This window comes from Aspergillus thermomutatus (assembly GCF_002237265.1).
Source record: "Aspergillus thermomutatus strain HMR AF 39 chromosome Unknown NODE_22, whole genome shotgun sequence".
Taxonomy (NCBI): domain Eukaryota; kingdom Fungi; phylum Ascomycota; class Eurotiomycetes; order Eurotiales; family Aspergillaceae; genus Aspergillus; species Aspergillus thermomutatus.
The window spans coordinates 121,517-134,055 of record NW_020798070.1 but is presented as its reverse complement, the minus strand read 5'-3'; the positions used below and the strand labels follow the sequence as shown (position 1 = coordinate 134,055).

General features: G+C 50.8%; 4 protein-coding genes across 4 annotated transcripts; 2 read left to right on the top strand and 2 right to left on the bottom strand.

Moving 5' to 3' along the window:
• Positions 1-27: 27 nt before the first annotated feature.
• CDV56_108914 (F1F0 ATP synthase subunit 5) lies at positions 28-1,009 on the top strand (the record flags this gene model as incomplete). Its single annotated transcript, XM_026762533.1, has 4 exons — positions 28-297; positions 370-684; positions 737-838; positions 896-1,009. The coding sequence occupies 4 exons, from the start codon at positions 28-30 to the stop codon at positions 1,007-1,009; spliced, it is 801 nt and encodes a 266-aa protein (XP_026617508.1).
• Positions 1,010-1,671: 662 nt separating this feature from the next.
• On the bottom strand, positions 1,672-5,279 carry CDV56_108853 (uncharacterized protein; the record flags this gene model as incomplete). The annotated part of the gene is made up of 8 exons (XM_026762472.1): positions 1,672-2,038; positions 2,098-2,883; positions 2,938-3,034; positions 3,084-4,530; positions 4,588-4,687; positions 4,750-4,867; positions 4,926-4,952; positions 5,048-5,279. The coding sequence occupies 8 exons, from the start codon at positions 5,277-5,279 to the stop codon at positions 1,672-1,674; spliced, it is 3,174 nt and encodes a 1,057-aa protein (XP_026617507.1).
• A 1,730-nt stretch (positions 5,280-7,009) lies between these two features.
• CDV56_108810 (uncharacterized protein) lies at positions 7,010-7,678 on the bottom strand (the record flags this gene model as incomplete). Its single annotated transcript, XM_026762429.1, has 3 exons — positions 7,010-7,406; positions 7,479-7,568; positions 7,632-7,678. 3 exons carry the CDS (start codon positions 7,676-7,678, stop codon positions 7,010-7,012), a joined length of 534 nt encoding a protein of 177 aa, XP_026617506.1.
• A 2,488-nt stretch (positions 7,679-10,166) lies between these two features.
• CDV56_108722 (uncharacterized protein) lies at positions 10,167-12,410 on the top strand (the record flags this gene model as incomplete). Its single annotated transcript, XM_026762341.1, has 1 exon — positions 10,167-12,410. The coding sequence occupies one exon, from the start codon at positions 10,167-10,169 to the stop codon at positions 12,408-12,410; it is 2,244 nt and encodes a 747-aa protein (XP_026617505.1).
• Between the last annotated feature and the right edge of the window lie 129 nt (positions 12,411-12,539).

Below are 12,539 nucleotides of genomic sequence, written 5' to 3'. Positions count from 1 at the left end.
TTGAGGTCTTCTCACATCACAGCCGCGATGAATACCGCTCGTGTCGCCCGTGTTGGCCTGCGTGCCACCCAGCAGTTCTCCGTCCCTCGCTCTGCTGCTCTCAACGGTTTGAGGACCTATGCTACCCCGGCTCAGAACGTCAAGCCCCCCGTGGCTCTCTTCGGTGTTGATGGAACCTATGCCACTGCTCTGGTACGACTTGCATTTGTCCCTGGACTCTCCTTCGATGCTGTGCGGATTGGTTCACAGTCTGCGTTTTTTTGCTCCGTTGACCCGACCCCCCGCCTGCAAAATCGCGTCAAAATCCATATCGTTCATCTGGGAATCACTCGGGGCAATTGAATATGAACTGACAGCTACAATGAACAGTACACTGCCTCTGCCAAGTCGGCCGCTCTCGACCAGACCTCCAAGGCTCTCGCCAGCCTCGGTCAGACCTTCAAGGCCGACCGCAAGCTGACCACCCTCATCGCTGCCCCCACCCTCACAGCCAGCGACAAGCAGCAGATCATCCAGGAGCTCCAGAAGATCGCTGGTAGCGACAAGGGCGACATCCTCAAGAACTTCCTGCAGACTCTGGCCGAGAACAACCGTCTCGGGCTCCTTGAGGCCATCTGCGAGAAGTTCGAGACCCTGATGGGTGCTCACCGTGGTGAGATGGAGGTTACCATCACCAGTGCCCAGGTGCGTTTCGGCTATTGCTTTACGACCCCACTGGACTTGTCGCTCACACTAGCCTCCCTCGCAGGAACTCGACAACAAGACCCTGAACCGTCTTGAGAAGGCCGTTTCCAAGTACGACCTCAGCCAGGGCAAGAAGCTCAAGGTCGTTACTAAGGTACGCCTATCACCTCACCATCACTCTTGACCACCTAAACTAATGTCTATGTACCAGGTCAACCCCGACATCGTCGGCGGTCTCGTCCTGGAGATCGGCGACCGCACCATCGACCTCAGCGTCTCGTCCAAGATCGCCAAGCTCAACAAGGCCCTTACCGATGCTCTGTAAATTATAAACTAGGCTAGAATTTGATTTTTCCTTTGACATGTATCGTACAGTCCCATAGTCGTGCTTCGTCTGCGCGGCTTCCAAGAGACATTCTCGAGTTCTGGAAAGCAATGAATGGACAGGATAAGAGTTCGTTTTCACTGATATTTGCATTGCGTCTTTTGTTATATTTTCTAGTGCGAGAGCGTGAGTGTCATGGTGAGATGGGGATGAGGTAAAGAGAATAATAGATATCTATGCTATGCCTCGCGTCTTGGTAGATGTCCGTTGCAATGGCCAATCTCCAGGAGTTGATATATCGTCATGCGATTTCTGGCAGTATATCGAAGTAAGGAACATGCTCGCCGGCATGTCATGTATTGGAGCTGGCTCATTATCCATATCCTGGTATATAATCCGCCGGTTTCTTTTGCCGGAAAGCGAGCAATTCACTACTGACGAACAATTACAATGAAGACAACACGACTTGGAACGATCTGTGTCTGGGCACGTTGAGAATGGATCCTTCTAGTATTTCAATTCAACCAAAAACGATATGCAACGCAATTCTACCTCGATAGATCAACCATATATAACAACATAATGCAGTGTCAACATGCGCATGACTTGGATTTCATCCGAATCCACTTTTGACAAAGATGCATCACCAGATAAGAAGAAGTCTAATGACCGTTCGGAGTGTGGTCAGCCTGCGTCTCGAACTCGTCCTCGTAAGCCGCGATGGACGCGGAGCTTCTCACGCGCTGCAGCTGACTCGCGACGTAATTGGAGACGTGCTCGTCCACCCCGTTGTGGAGGACTCCGCGGTCCTGCTCGTCTTCGGACAGGATCTCTGCGCCGGGGGTCTCAGCGCCGGTGAAGGCTGATTCGAAGTCGCTGCGGTTGCCGATGGAGCGGGTGGTTGACGAGCGACGGAAGCTGGGCTTGCGGCTGGAGCGGGGCCGGCCTGAGCGGGTGAAGATGTCGTCGAAGTAGTGCGATGCGGCGGCAAAGGGGGAGCGGGGGGTTTGTGGTAGGCGGCAGTTGACTCTGCGGAGAAGGTTAGGGGTGGGGGAATGGAGTGTCAGGCTCAAGAGGGGTACACTTACCCGGTATCGTGGATGACCTTGGCGATGAGACCTGTCCATCCGCATTGGTGGGATGCTCCCAGTCCACGTCCGGTGTCACCATCGAAGAACTCGTGGAACCACATGTAGTCCTTCCAGTGCTCGTCGAAATCGAGCAGATCTGAGCCATCGTTGACGGCTCGGCGACCTTCGTCATTGCGAGCGAAGAGGTGCTGCAGACGATGCTGAATCTCCTCGGCAACATGGCCTAGATGCATGTAGTCGCCGGAGCCTGTGGGACATTCCACCTGGAAAGAATCCCCATAAAACATGTAGAATCGGAGGAGGGACTCAACAAGTAAGAAGTTGACACACAGCCAGACGGGTCCGCGCCAGTTGCTGTTCCCGCCGAACAATCCACTGTCGGAATCACCTGGTACATAGCCAACTCTGAATGTCTGGCCATTGACGTCCATGGAATACGGGTGCTTCTCATGGTACTTGGACATAGACCGGATACCGTGCTCGGACAAGAACTCGGTTTCGTCCAGCATCCTCTTGAGAATCTTCTCCAGACGATCCTTGCTCACCAGCGACAGAAGGAGTCGGTCGTCCTTTCCGCGCCGTTTCATGCTGGCAATGTTTCTCTCTGCAACATCCTGCCTGTTCTCAATGAACCAGTCCATTCTCCGCTTGAATGAAGGGAACTTGTTGATCAGCTCAGGTTCGAGCGTGAGAACCGCATACAGAGGAATCAAGCCAACCAGCGACCTCACAGGAAGCTGTTGTGTCCATGGCTCGCCATAAGAAATCGCGTCGTAGTAAAAGCTATGAAGGGATTAGCTGCTAGCCCACCACTCGTGACTATCGCACTACACATACCCGTCTTCTTCGTTCCACAGAGAGGATTCTTTGCCTCCTGACTTGAAAGTCATAGCATCACTAATGAGAAGGAAGTGCTCGAAGAATTTGGACGCAACTAGTTTTATTTAGTGAGAAGTCTGTGGGTTGGTAGAACGTTCACTCACTGTCTTCGTAAGTTCGGCGATGCTTAGCCAATTCAAGGGCTATATTGAGCATGCATAGACAGTAGAAGGCCATCCAGCCGGTACTGTCCGCCTGTTCCAAGACACCTCCAGTCGGGAGAGGCTCAGAACGGTTGAACAGTCCAATGTTATCCAGGCCCAGGAAACCGCCCTCGAAAACATTTTTGCCGTCTGAGTCCTTACGGTTGACCCACCAGGTAAAGTTCAGCAGCAACTTCTGGAAGACGCGCTCCAGGAAGTCAAGGTCCTGCCGGCCGTACATCTTCCGTTCAATCTTGAACGTTCTGAAGACGGCCCATGCATGCACAGGAGGGTTGACATCCCCAAAGTTCCATTCATAAGCCGCGAGCTGACCATTCGGGTGCATGTACCATTCACGAGTAAGAATGTCCAGCTGCTTCTTCGCGAAGTCTGGGTCGATCATGGCCAGCGGGATGCAGTGGAAAGCTGTATCCCAAGCAGCGAAAAAAGGATATTCCCAGGAGTCCGGCATAGACAAGATGTCATCAATGTATAGATGCTTCCATTGCTGATTGCGCACATGCTTCCTTCCTGGGGGCGGCGGTATCATCCCAGGATCTCCGTTCGCCCATTGGTCCCAAACGAAGTGGTAGAATTGTTTCGTCCACATCATGCCGGCAAATGCCTGTCTTTGGATATTACGCAGATCGTCACTCATCGGGAGAGGGCTGATTCGGTAGTAGAAGTCGTCAGCTTCTGCCCTTCGCTGCTCGATTGTATCATCCAGCACTTCTTCGTCAATGAATTGCCCGTTCTTGCGGGAGAACCTGAAGCGGACGACTGCGCACTCGCCTGGAGGGATGCCGTCTCCCTCGTCAAACGCATACCAAGCGGCGAACTTTGTTCCCTTGTTGGCGGGGTTAACTGCATCCTTCTGTTCGTTGACGATATGGCGATGGAAGGCATCCTTGACGTAGGGCTGATCGTTCTTAGTTCCCCAGAGGAGCTCGTTGTTCGTCTCGTTCTCAGTGAACAGCATACGAGGTATGACGTCCTCCTGACTATCGCCAACAGCTGGAGAGGGCGAGAATCGTACGTAGCGCTCTCCCAGCTTCTTGTGAGAGGTTTTTGCTGTAAGCTGCGACACTTTCTCAATTGACGGTTTCTCCTTCTCATTCTCATACCCCCAAGACCAGGTGTTTCGGAACCACACATGAGGGACTATGTGCAACGGAGCGGGTTCCGGGCCTCTGTTGTAGGCAATGACACGGAACATGAGTTCCTCCTCATCTTCTCCCTCCTTGGCTGTCTCAATGAAGATATCCCAGTAGCGATTATCCTCAAATGCGCCGGTGTCGAGAAGCTGGTATTCACGGTCCTGTCTTGAACGCCGCGCATTTTCATCGATCAAATCCTGGTAGGGGAACTTCTTCTGAGGATACTTGTAGAGGTATTTCATGTACGAGTGCTAGAAGCGCGCCTGTCAATGGAACGGGTACTTAAGCAGTCGACACGAGGCCCTTACGGTTGGGGTGTTATCCAGGTGAAAGTGAGCTTCCTTGACGCTCTCACCATGATTTCCCTGAGGATTCGACAATCCAAACAGGCGCTCTTTCAAGAAGTCGCTGTTCAGCAGTCAATGTCAGTACGTTGCTCAGATCGCATAGCCACAGAGCGTGTGACATACTCTTTCTCATTCCAAAAGGAAAAAGCGATATTTTCTAAGCCATGGGTGTCCGAGACACCGGCAATTCCATCTTCGCCCCACCGATATGTTCTTGACCGGGAGTGGTCGTGGGAGAAGTCTAAGTGTGACAGATACGTCGATCAGCCCCGCGCAGTTCACATGTTGATGGAATGGACTTACAGCTCCACGCGTCTCCATTTTCACTGATAATTCGTCAGCAGGTGTAACCATTGCATTGGGACACAATAATGATAACGCCAAGAACTTAGTCAAGGAGGAAAAGAGAAGAAGCACTTACGAATAATCCTCTCGGACTGCAGACGGCCGGGGATGTGGTCATCAGCGAACAAGCTCCAAATTACCAGTGATGCCACTCGAAGCAACTCATGAATGAACGAGAACTCACCTGTTGCCCATTGTCTCTCTGCGACATAAGGACCCCATTTCTTCCAGTATCTGGTCCGTTCACGGTCCTCCTTGAGACGCTGTTCCTCTTGGGTGAGGTACTCTTGCTTGTCAATCACAACCATGGTCAGATAAACTGGAGATCGATACTCCGGAGAATCGAGGAAGAAAAAAGGGAAAACGTAATTGAGAGAGAACAAGCAAAAGAGAAAAGAAGAGGTCAAGAGCGAGGGTGCGGGCAGACCGAATAATAATAATAATAATAATACCAAGAACTAGCCGACTGCGCAAGCTCTGTACCTTGACCTCCGGTGTAGGTGCATTGGATGGAGGAGGACCCTTACTATTCTTTTCTGGAGCTGCACGTACAACTCAGCAAGACAGACGGACAATAACTGAGGGACCTAGAGAACCTGATTTGTCCGATGACCGCAGCGGCTTATCAGAAATTGATAGCCAGAGTAGTCTGGACTCGTCGCTCGGGCGCATCTTTGCTGGATTGCTGGGGATTTCCAAGGTTTGTTAGCTGTGAAGGTGGAGCATTGCAGGAGGAGAATGAGGGCGAGATCTGACATCATCGATGGTTAAGCAGATTAGGAGAATGTATCTACCTTTGGCTAGATATATTGTGCATCATGGCTAATGAATCGAGGACGGGTATAAATATAACTCAATAGTAGTACTATTATTCATCTTCATCATGATGCATCTAATCAGAATTGAACGTTGATAACATATAGGCCAATGGCCATTGGAAGTCAAATGCAAGATGGGAACATCTACATACTATCAGGTTCGCAGGCATTTCCGCCTGCATAAAGACTGTTGTCTCCCTGTACCAATTCCTGGGCATCTTCAAAGTGCAGTAAATAACTATCTAAAATCCAGGAACCAGAATCGCCTGCATCGGGAAAGTTAGATTGATAAAGTTTGCAGTCTAACGTCTCATCCGATGCATTGCATCCATGGCTATAACTACAAGATACAGCCCCATGACTTGGAAATTTTTCTTGAGTGAATGTTCGACAAGCACATAATATCTTGCTAAACTGTGCAAAGTTCTCCAGGAGCCTTCTATTCAAAAAGCATCAGTTTGGTTACAAGGAAATGAATCAAGGAAGTGGCGTACTCCTACCACTTTTCGTCGGTGCGAGTGGAAATGCTAGGCGGCAAGCGGCTCGTACAGGAAAGGAATCAGTTAAGAGGTACCATAGTAAATCCCAGATTTGTGATAAGCAGACGAATCTCATGTAGATTATATATGCTTTGTGTCTGAGGTTATCTGCTGTTCGCTCTCAAGTCAAGCAGAATACTGCGGTAGATCTCTTCAGGTCAAGCCAAAAAAGGAAGAATTATTTCATACTACTGGAACAGTGATAGACTGATTTCGAACACCCATAAGAAAGTGCTCGGAAGGTCCAACGGGCTCGTCGCCAAAAATAGAGTCAACCTGAGACAGACACTCTCCTTTCCCCCTCATCTATCTATTCAACAACATTTGCAAGTCGACAGACATCTTTATCGAGAATTGCGAAGACTGATGGCTTCTCAGCTTGAAAAAAATTATGATTAGGTGAAAGTAACAATAAACACATTGTATGCCACAACAAAGAATAAAAGTCTTCAGGTGAGTAGAGTTGTCGCACGGCATATAAATGCACAGGTTTGACCAAGGATGCCAGTGGCCGCGATGCTCTCCAGAAGCTCATAGCAATCTGGACAAAAGGCATCCCGACATCGTCCATCATTTTGTCTACATGTCGCGGAAGGACGATAAAAATGGGAAGAGAATACACCAACAATATTGATGCTCTCAGCCATGTCCCTTGAAAGGTGGTGAAGAAAAGAGCAAAGTTCATTTCACTGAAACCGCATTCGTTACCCATACAAACTGGACGAGACCAGTCTTGATCCGCAAAGACAAGTCACCTGTTGCGGTTTCGGTCTTGCTCTCGCTGTTCGTCACTGCTGGAGTACTGCCCCGCTGAATCTGTGGGTGATGTCGCGGTCGAAGTGGAGGACTCTGTGTTTCGGACAAGAGCTTGTGAGCCGCACTGATACACATACCGAGAAACGACTTTTCCTTACCTGCTGTTCGATATTCATTGTCCTCCTTCGGTGCGCCTGCGCTGTCTCTCGGGCCGTTTCCATCCAAGATGAGTGATTGACGAGCTTTCAGACGTCGCTCGGTCTCCCGGATCTTGGCCTGCAGTTCCTCCAGCTCTCTCGTTTGTATAATCATTTGGAACCTCCTGAGGTTCCAGAACCTTTGATCAACCCAACTATCCCGTCATTCAGTGAACAAGCCTCTAATGAGAACTTACTTCTGATCTATAGTCTGCGACAGGTGGTCCACATCCGAATCCAGTGCGAAGACGCTATCCAGCGTTGAGGAAAAGGCCTGAGCCATGGTCCTGCCAGGTCTTGGTCAACGCCAACGTTTTGATATCGGAGAGGGCGCAAACGGGAAGACGAACGACTGAGGGCGACCTTTTGGTTTCCATTCCTGCTCCATGTCCGACATATTGATATTGCACTATTGACAATAGTGCGTGAATATCTGAGATCAAATGCGGTACGAAAGCACAATTCGATCAAGAAAGATGAGGAGTATAGACGCTGTCAGATCGGTTGTCTTTGGTGCGGTAAGGAGAAGGAGACAAGTGATTGAGCGCGCGTCAGGAGGGGGAAGGGTGGATTAATGTGATCGGTTTATCGGGCAAAAAGGTAAAATTAAAAGAAATAAGATTAGAGCGGGATTAATATAGTAGTGTATGAGACCAGGACCAGCTGAGAATCTATGATAAAGCTTGATGGACGGACTGGACTGATTGCTGGATGTGCTGCCACTCCTATAGATCACAGGGGGAGGAACCGCTCTGCGAACCGAGCAGAAGAGCAGCAACGAGGAGGCTATCGGCGTGACAGTGCACGGTCGGAGAGTTGGCAAGGCGCAACAAGCAGGTGTCTGGCTGTCGCAGCAGGAGGAAGATCAAAGTAGGATTGACGAGAAAGGGAGGGAATTGGAATAAACAAGATGAAAAAAATAGCTGATGGTACAGGTAGATCAGTAGTACTTAGTAAGTTGTTGCGCTAGTTAACTGGATCGTCTATTGCTATTTCTTCTGTCTCCTTTTCTTTCATGCTCAGCAGATAATTAAATATTTCTCCATATCAACAGTCAAATCTAAAATTATGGGGAGATGGTGTCCGCCGTCCACCACTGCAGGAACTCCTTTTGTATACTCCCTTCTCACCTTCTCATCTTTGGAGATGCCGCAGGTGCTTTAATGAGAAGAGAAGTATTAGCTATTTATCCAACTTGGGTAACGCGCACTGCAATGCTACTACTTCCAACAGTTGGACAAGGAGCTTCAAGAAAGGGGGTTCTAAACTTCCTGACTCCATGAGTTGCCTAGTTGAGAGAAGCCCCTGACAAGTGTGGGGTATTGTCATTCTATGTAATCGTCATGTAAAGTCACAAAATTGTTATCGTCCATAGGTGAATTCTTCCAGTACTTGAGTCGAGATCCTCCATAGGTATCTTAGCCCCTGTCCTTTTTCTCGTCACTACCTTAGTCATACGGAGTAGACTCATAGCATCTCTGGGCCTTTTGATGATTGGAAGACTTTGAAAGTTCGAATGCTCAGCTAGCGTGCCAACGTTAGACTCTGATCCTGAACTCTCTCTAATAGCTGATTGATGTCAATGTGCCCTTGAAGTTGCTGATGGGTGTAAGGTTGCCTCGCATGGTATGGACAATGATAAAATAACAAGCAACTTGTCGTCATTACTGCAAGGATAGACAGTCTTCATCTAAAAGAAGGAGGTACATAAACATGACGGCACGTCATCACTGCAGGACATTCAAGTCAGGTACCTTACCTGTCAGGTTGTACTGTACAGTCATTACATCCATCATTACATACAAGAATTCCTTCCAACTTTGAGCATGTCGATCAGTGGAAACAACTCACGTGATTTGGCCCCTCTGTTGGCGGTCGGGGTCCTTTGTCAAATTTTCCCTCTCTGGAAAGGAAGCGAGACACCACCAGAAAGCCGTCTGTCACAGCAATAGCTCATCCCTCTGCACCCAGCAACGTGTTCATCACCCTATTCTCATTCCATCAAGAATTTATCCTGTTCATCAAATACAGCCTGTCAAGTGTAATTTTCTCTAATTTCAAAGCATTATTTTTTCCTATTTTTAATCGCCCGCCTTTTTGTCGATTTCTGGACACCGTGTCTCCCGCTCGAGATTTCCCTCCCTACCTTTTTCTGCACTAATGGTCTAATCCGCTAGCCGTACCATTTGTGGTCGCGTTCTTTCGTGTTTTGGTGACTAGAGGACTTGGGTCCATCGGGCCAACCGCCGACATCGTCCATCACCGTGGCCCCGATCTCCAAATCTTTCTCCCCCAGTGGCCGATCAAAGGGGCAATGGGGGATGCCTCCTCTGTCGGCTTACACTCCTTTTGAATCTCTCCTTTTCTTCCAGTCCCTCGCCACGTTAGGTGCTCGTCCTGTCAACTTCGCATCCATCTCCGATATTCTGCGTAACAATACATTCATCCGCGAGAATGTCGCATTCAACGCGGACAGGCTCAGCCCGGAGGCCCTCGAGGATTTGTACACGACCTTGATGCGAGATGGATTGGATGGCACCGGGGCTGCCTCACTTCCCGAACAAAACGGTGTACATCCCGAAGGCGCTCAACTCACTAATCCGCTGAAACGTAAGATCGCGAGTCCTCGCCCGGAGGTGTTGGTTGACAAGGGGAGGAGCCATGCCAGTTTGCTTCCCGAGCTAGTATCTCATCTATATGCCAGATACAAAGAACTCGTGACTAGAGAGATTCGGAACGAGGAAAGGAGATACAAAGAAATAAGTGATGAAATCGAGAGGCTACAGAATGAGGAGCTTCAGACACCCTCACAGCCAGTGCCTGCGCCGACACCTGTACCGGTACCCGCAGTACAAAGACCAAAACAAGAATTTGCGCCGGAGCCCATGGACTTGGATGTCAAGGAGGAAAAGCCCGCTCAACAGCCTCGCCAGGAACCCAGCCAACCTGCAGTCCAGCCGCCGTTGGATATCAATGTCAAGCAAACAGAGAAGGAACCGCAGCGCAAGGATATTGTACCCTCTCTACCGCAAGAAAAGCTAGCGCAACCGACTGCGTCGCCGACAGCGGCCGCAGCAAGACAACAACCGCAGGTGCTACCAACTCAATTGCAAACGAAACTGCATCAGGAACAGCTCAGAGAGGCGCAGCAGCAACCGCAACCGCAGCCGCCTCATGCTCAGCCTATTCCACGCATGCCTACTGGATTACCATCGCAACCACAGCCGGTTAATGGTCAGGCACCCTCGGCAGTTCAACAACTACCAGGAAAAGTGCCTCCGACTGTGTCTTCGGCGCAAAAGGCGAAGAATGCGCCAGCTGTACATCCACAGAAGCCCCCCGCTGCTCCAATTCCGAGCCAGGGCAATGTGCCAACTTTTACGGCGGCGCCCTTGCAAGCCCAGCGGGACATTCACAAACCTACTCCTGTTCCTGCTCCATCACCGGCTTCAGCTTCAGCGGCCAGACCTGCGGGCAAGCAGGGTGCTTCAGCTGCCACTCCTGTCACAGCACCTCAACGTCTCCCACCCCAGCCAATAATCCAGCAGTGGTCCTTACATCAGCCACCTCAAACCCCACAGCCACCGCCCTTTACCTACCCGCAACCACAGGCAGATAAGCGTGCTATGGAGGGTAGACCACCCCTCAACCCTCTTCCTCAACACACACCGAAACTCGAGCCTGAAAAGACACCACAAGCCCCTCCCCAGACGCCTGTGCCATCTACACCAGGGCCTTCGGCACCGATCGTATCAACAGCTGTCAACGGCCATGCTCAGGGTTACCAGACGCCTGTCGGAGCAGCGCAAGCATTGCTTTCGGAAGCACGAAATGTCCACCGCCCTCAACTCTTCGTCGATACGAGATCTTCTACACCTTGGAAGAAGACACCGCGCCTGAGCATTCCCCAGTCGCCTAGATCACCGATTCGACCTCGGCCAGAGGATGTCAGCCCGATTAGCGAAAGAGCCCCATCGCCAATTGAGTTCCCTGAGCCGCTGCCAGAAGAAACAGGAAGCCGCCGGAACAAGCGCCGAGCCGTTGAAGAAAAGGGGGCGAGAACAATCCAGGAACTCAGCATGCCGCAAGATGTGGAACCTAAAGGGCGGCTGAAAGCCAAAGTAGAAAAAGCCACAGTGTCCGCTGCTGGGAAGAAACGGGATCGAAGCACGACCTCCTCAAGAAGTCGGGGAAGGTCCGTAGTATCACGCGATGAGGAATCCGTCGCCGAGCCCGGAAATGGCCCTGTTGGAAAGATCAAGCATGAGTTGCCTGGTACGCCGGCCAATATCCCAGAGACATCTGAATTGGAGGGTCGTGCCAGTGGAGCCCGAAAAGGCGCTGCCGCTTTGTCTCAGACCGAAGAACGGCCAGGGAGAGGGAGGCCGAAACGCAAACGTGGGACCAGTGATGCCCCAGAGCCAGAGTCACTTCCGACTGAACCTAGCCGGCTGGAATCGACACAGTCCGCATCATACGTGTTGTGTCCTCGTAACTTTCCCAGAACCGGCGCACCTATAATGAACGATGTGACCATGCACAAGCATGCTTCAATATTTGCGAAGCCGCTAGCTGAGCGAGACGCACCTGGGTATCGAGATCTCATATATCGGCCGCAGGATTTGAAATCGATCAAGTCGTCCATCCATCAAGGCAGCAGGGCTGTGGCAGCAGCTACGGAAGCTGCTAGCACACCTGCTGCAGATGGAGAGTCCCCGGCTCCCAATGCAGGCACCCCTTCCAAGAACGCTGTTCTAGTGCTGCCAAAGACGGAAGATGTCATTCCTCCCAAAGCCATAGTTAACTCGGCACAGCTGGAGAAAGAACTGATTCGCATGTTCGCTAATGCCGTCATGTTCAATCCCATTCCGCAACGTGGGTTTGGACCTGGCTTCCCGATGACCAGCGATAGCGGGTCACGTGAAAGCACGCAAGTCCCCGAACCGGATGAAGGAGGCATCATCAAAGATACTCTGGAGATGTTCGAGGATGTCGAGCAAGCGGTGACGAGATGGCGGGCGGCGGAACGCACTGCTGACGAACTGGCAAGCAAGAACATCTTATCCCTTCGAAGAGGTAGCACAAGTGATTTGAACACAGACAGCGCAGATGAAGTCAAGGGGGCATGACACGCCCTTGGAACGGATTGAGAGTCATTGGATGCAATGTATGATTAGGGAAAGGGTTCTGCCTTCAAAGTGCAGAAAGGCCATCTGTATGTGTAGGATATCTGTGCCAGAGCGCTGTTACAAGCCAGC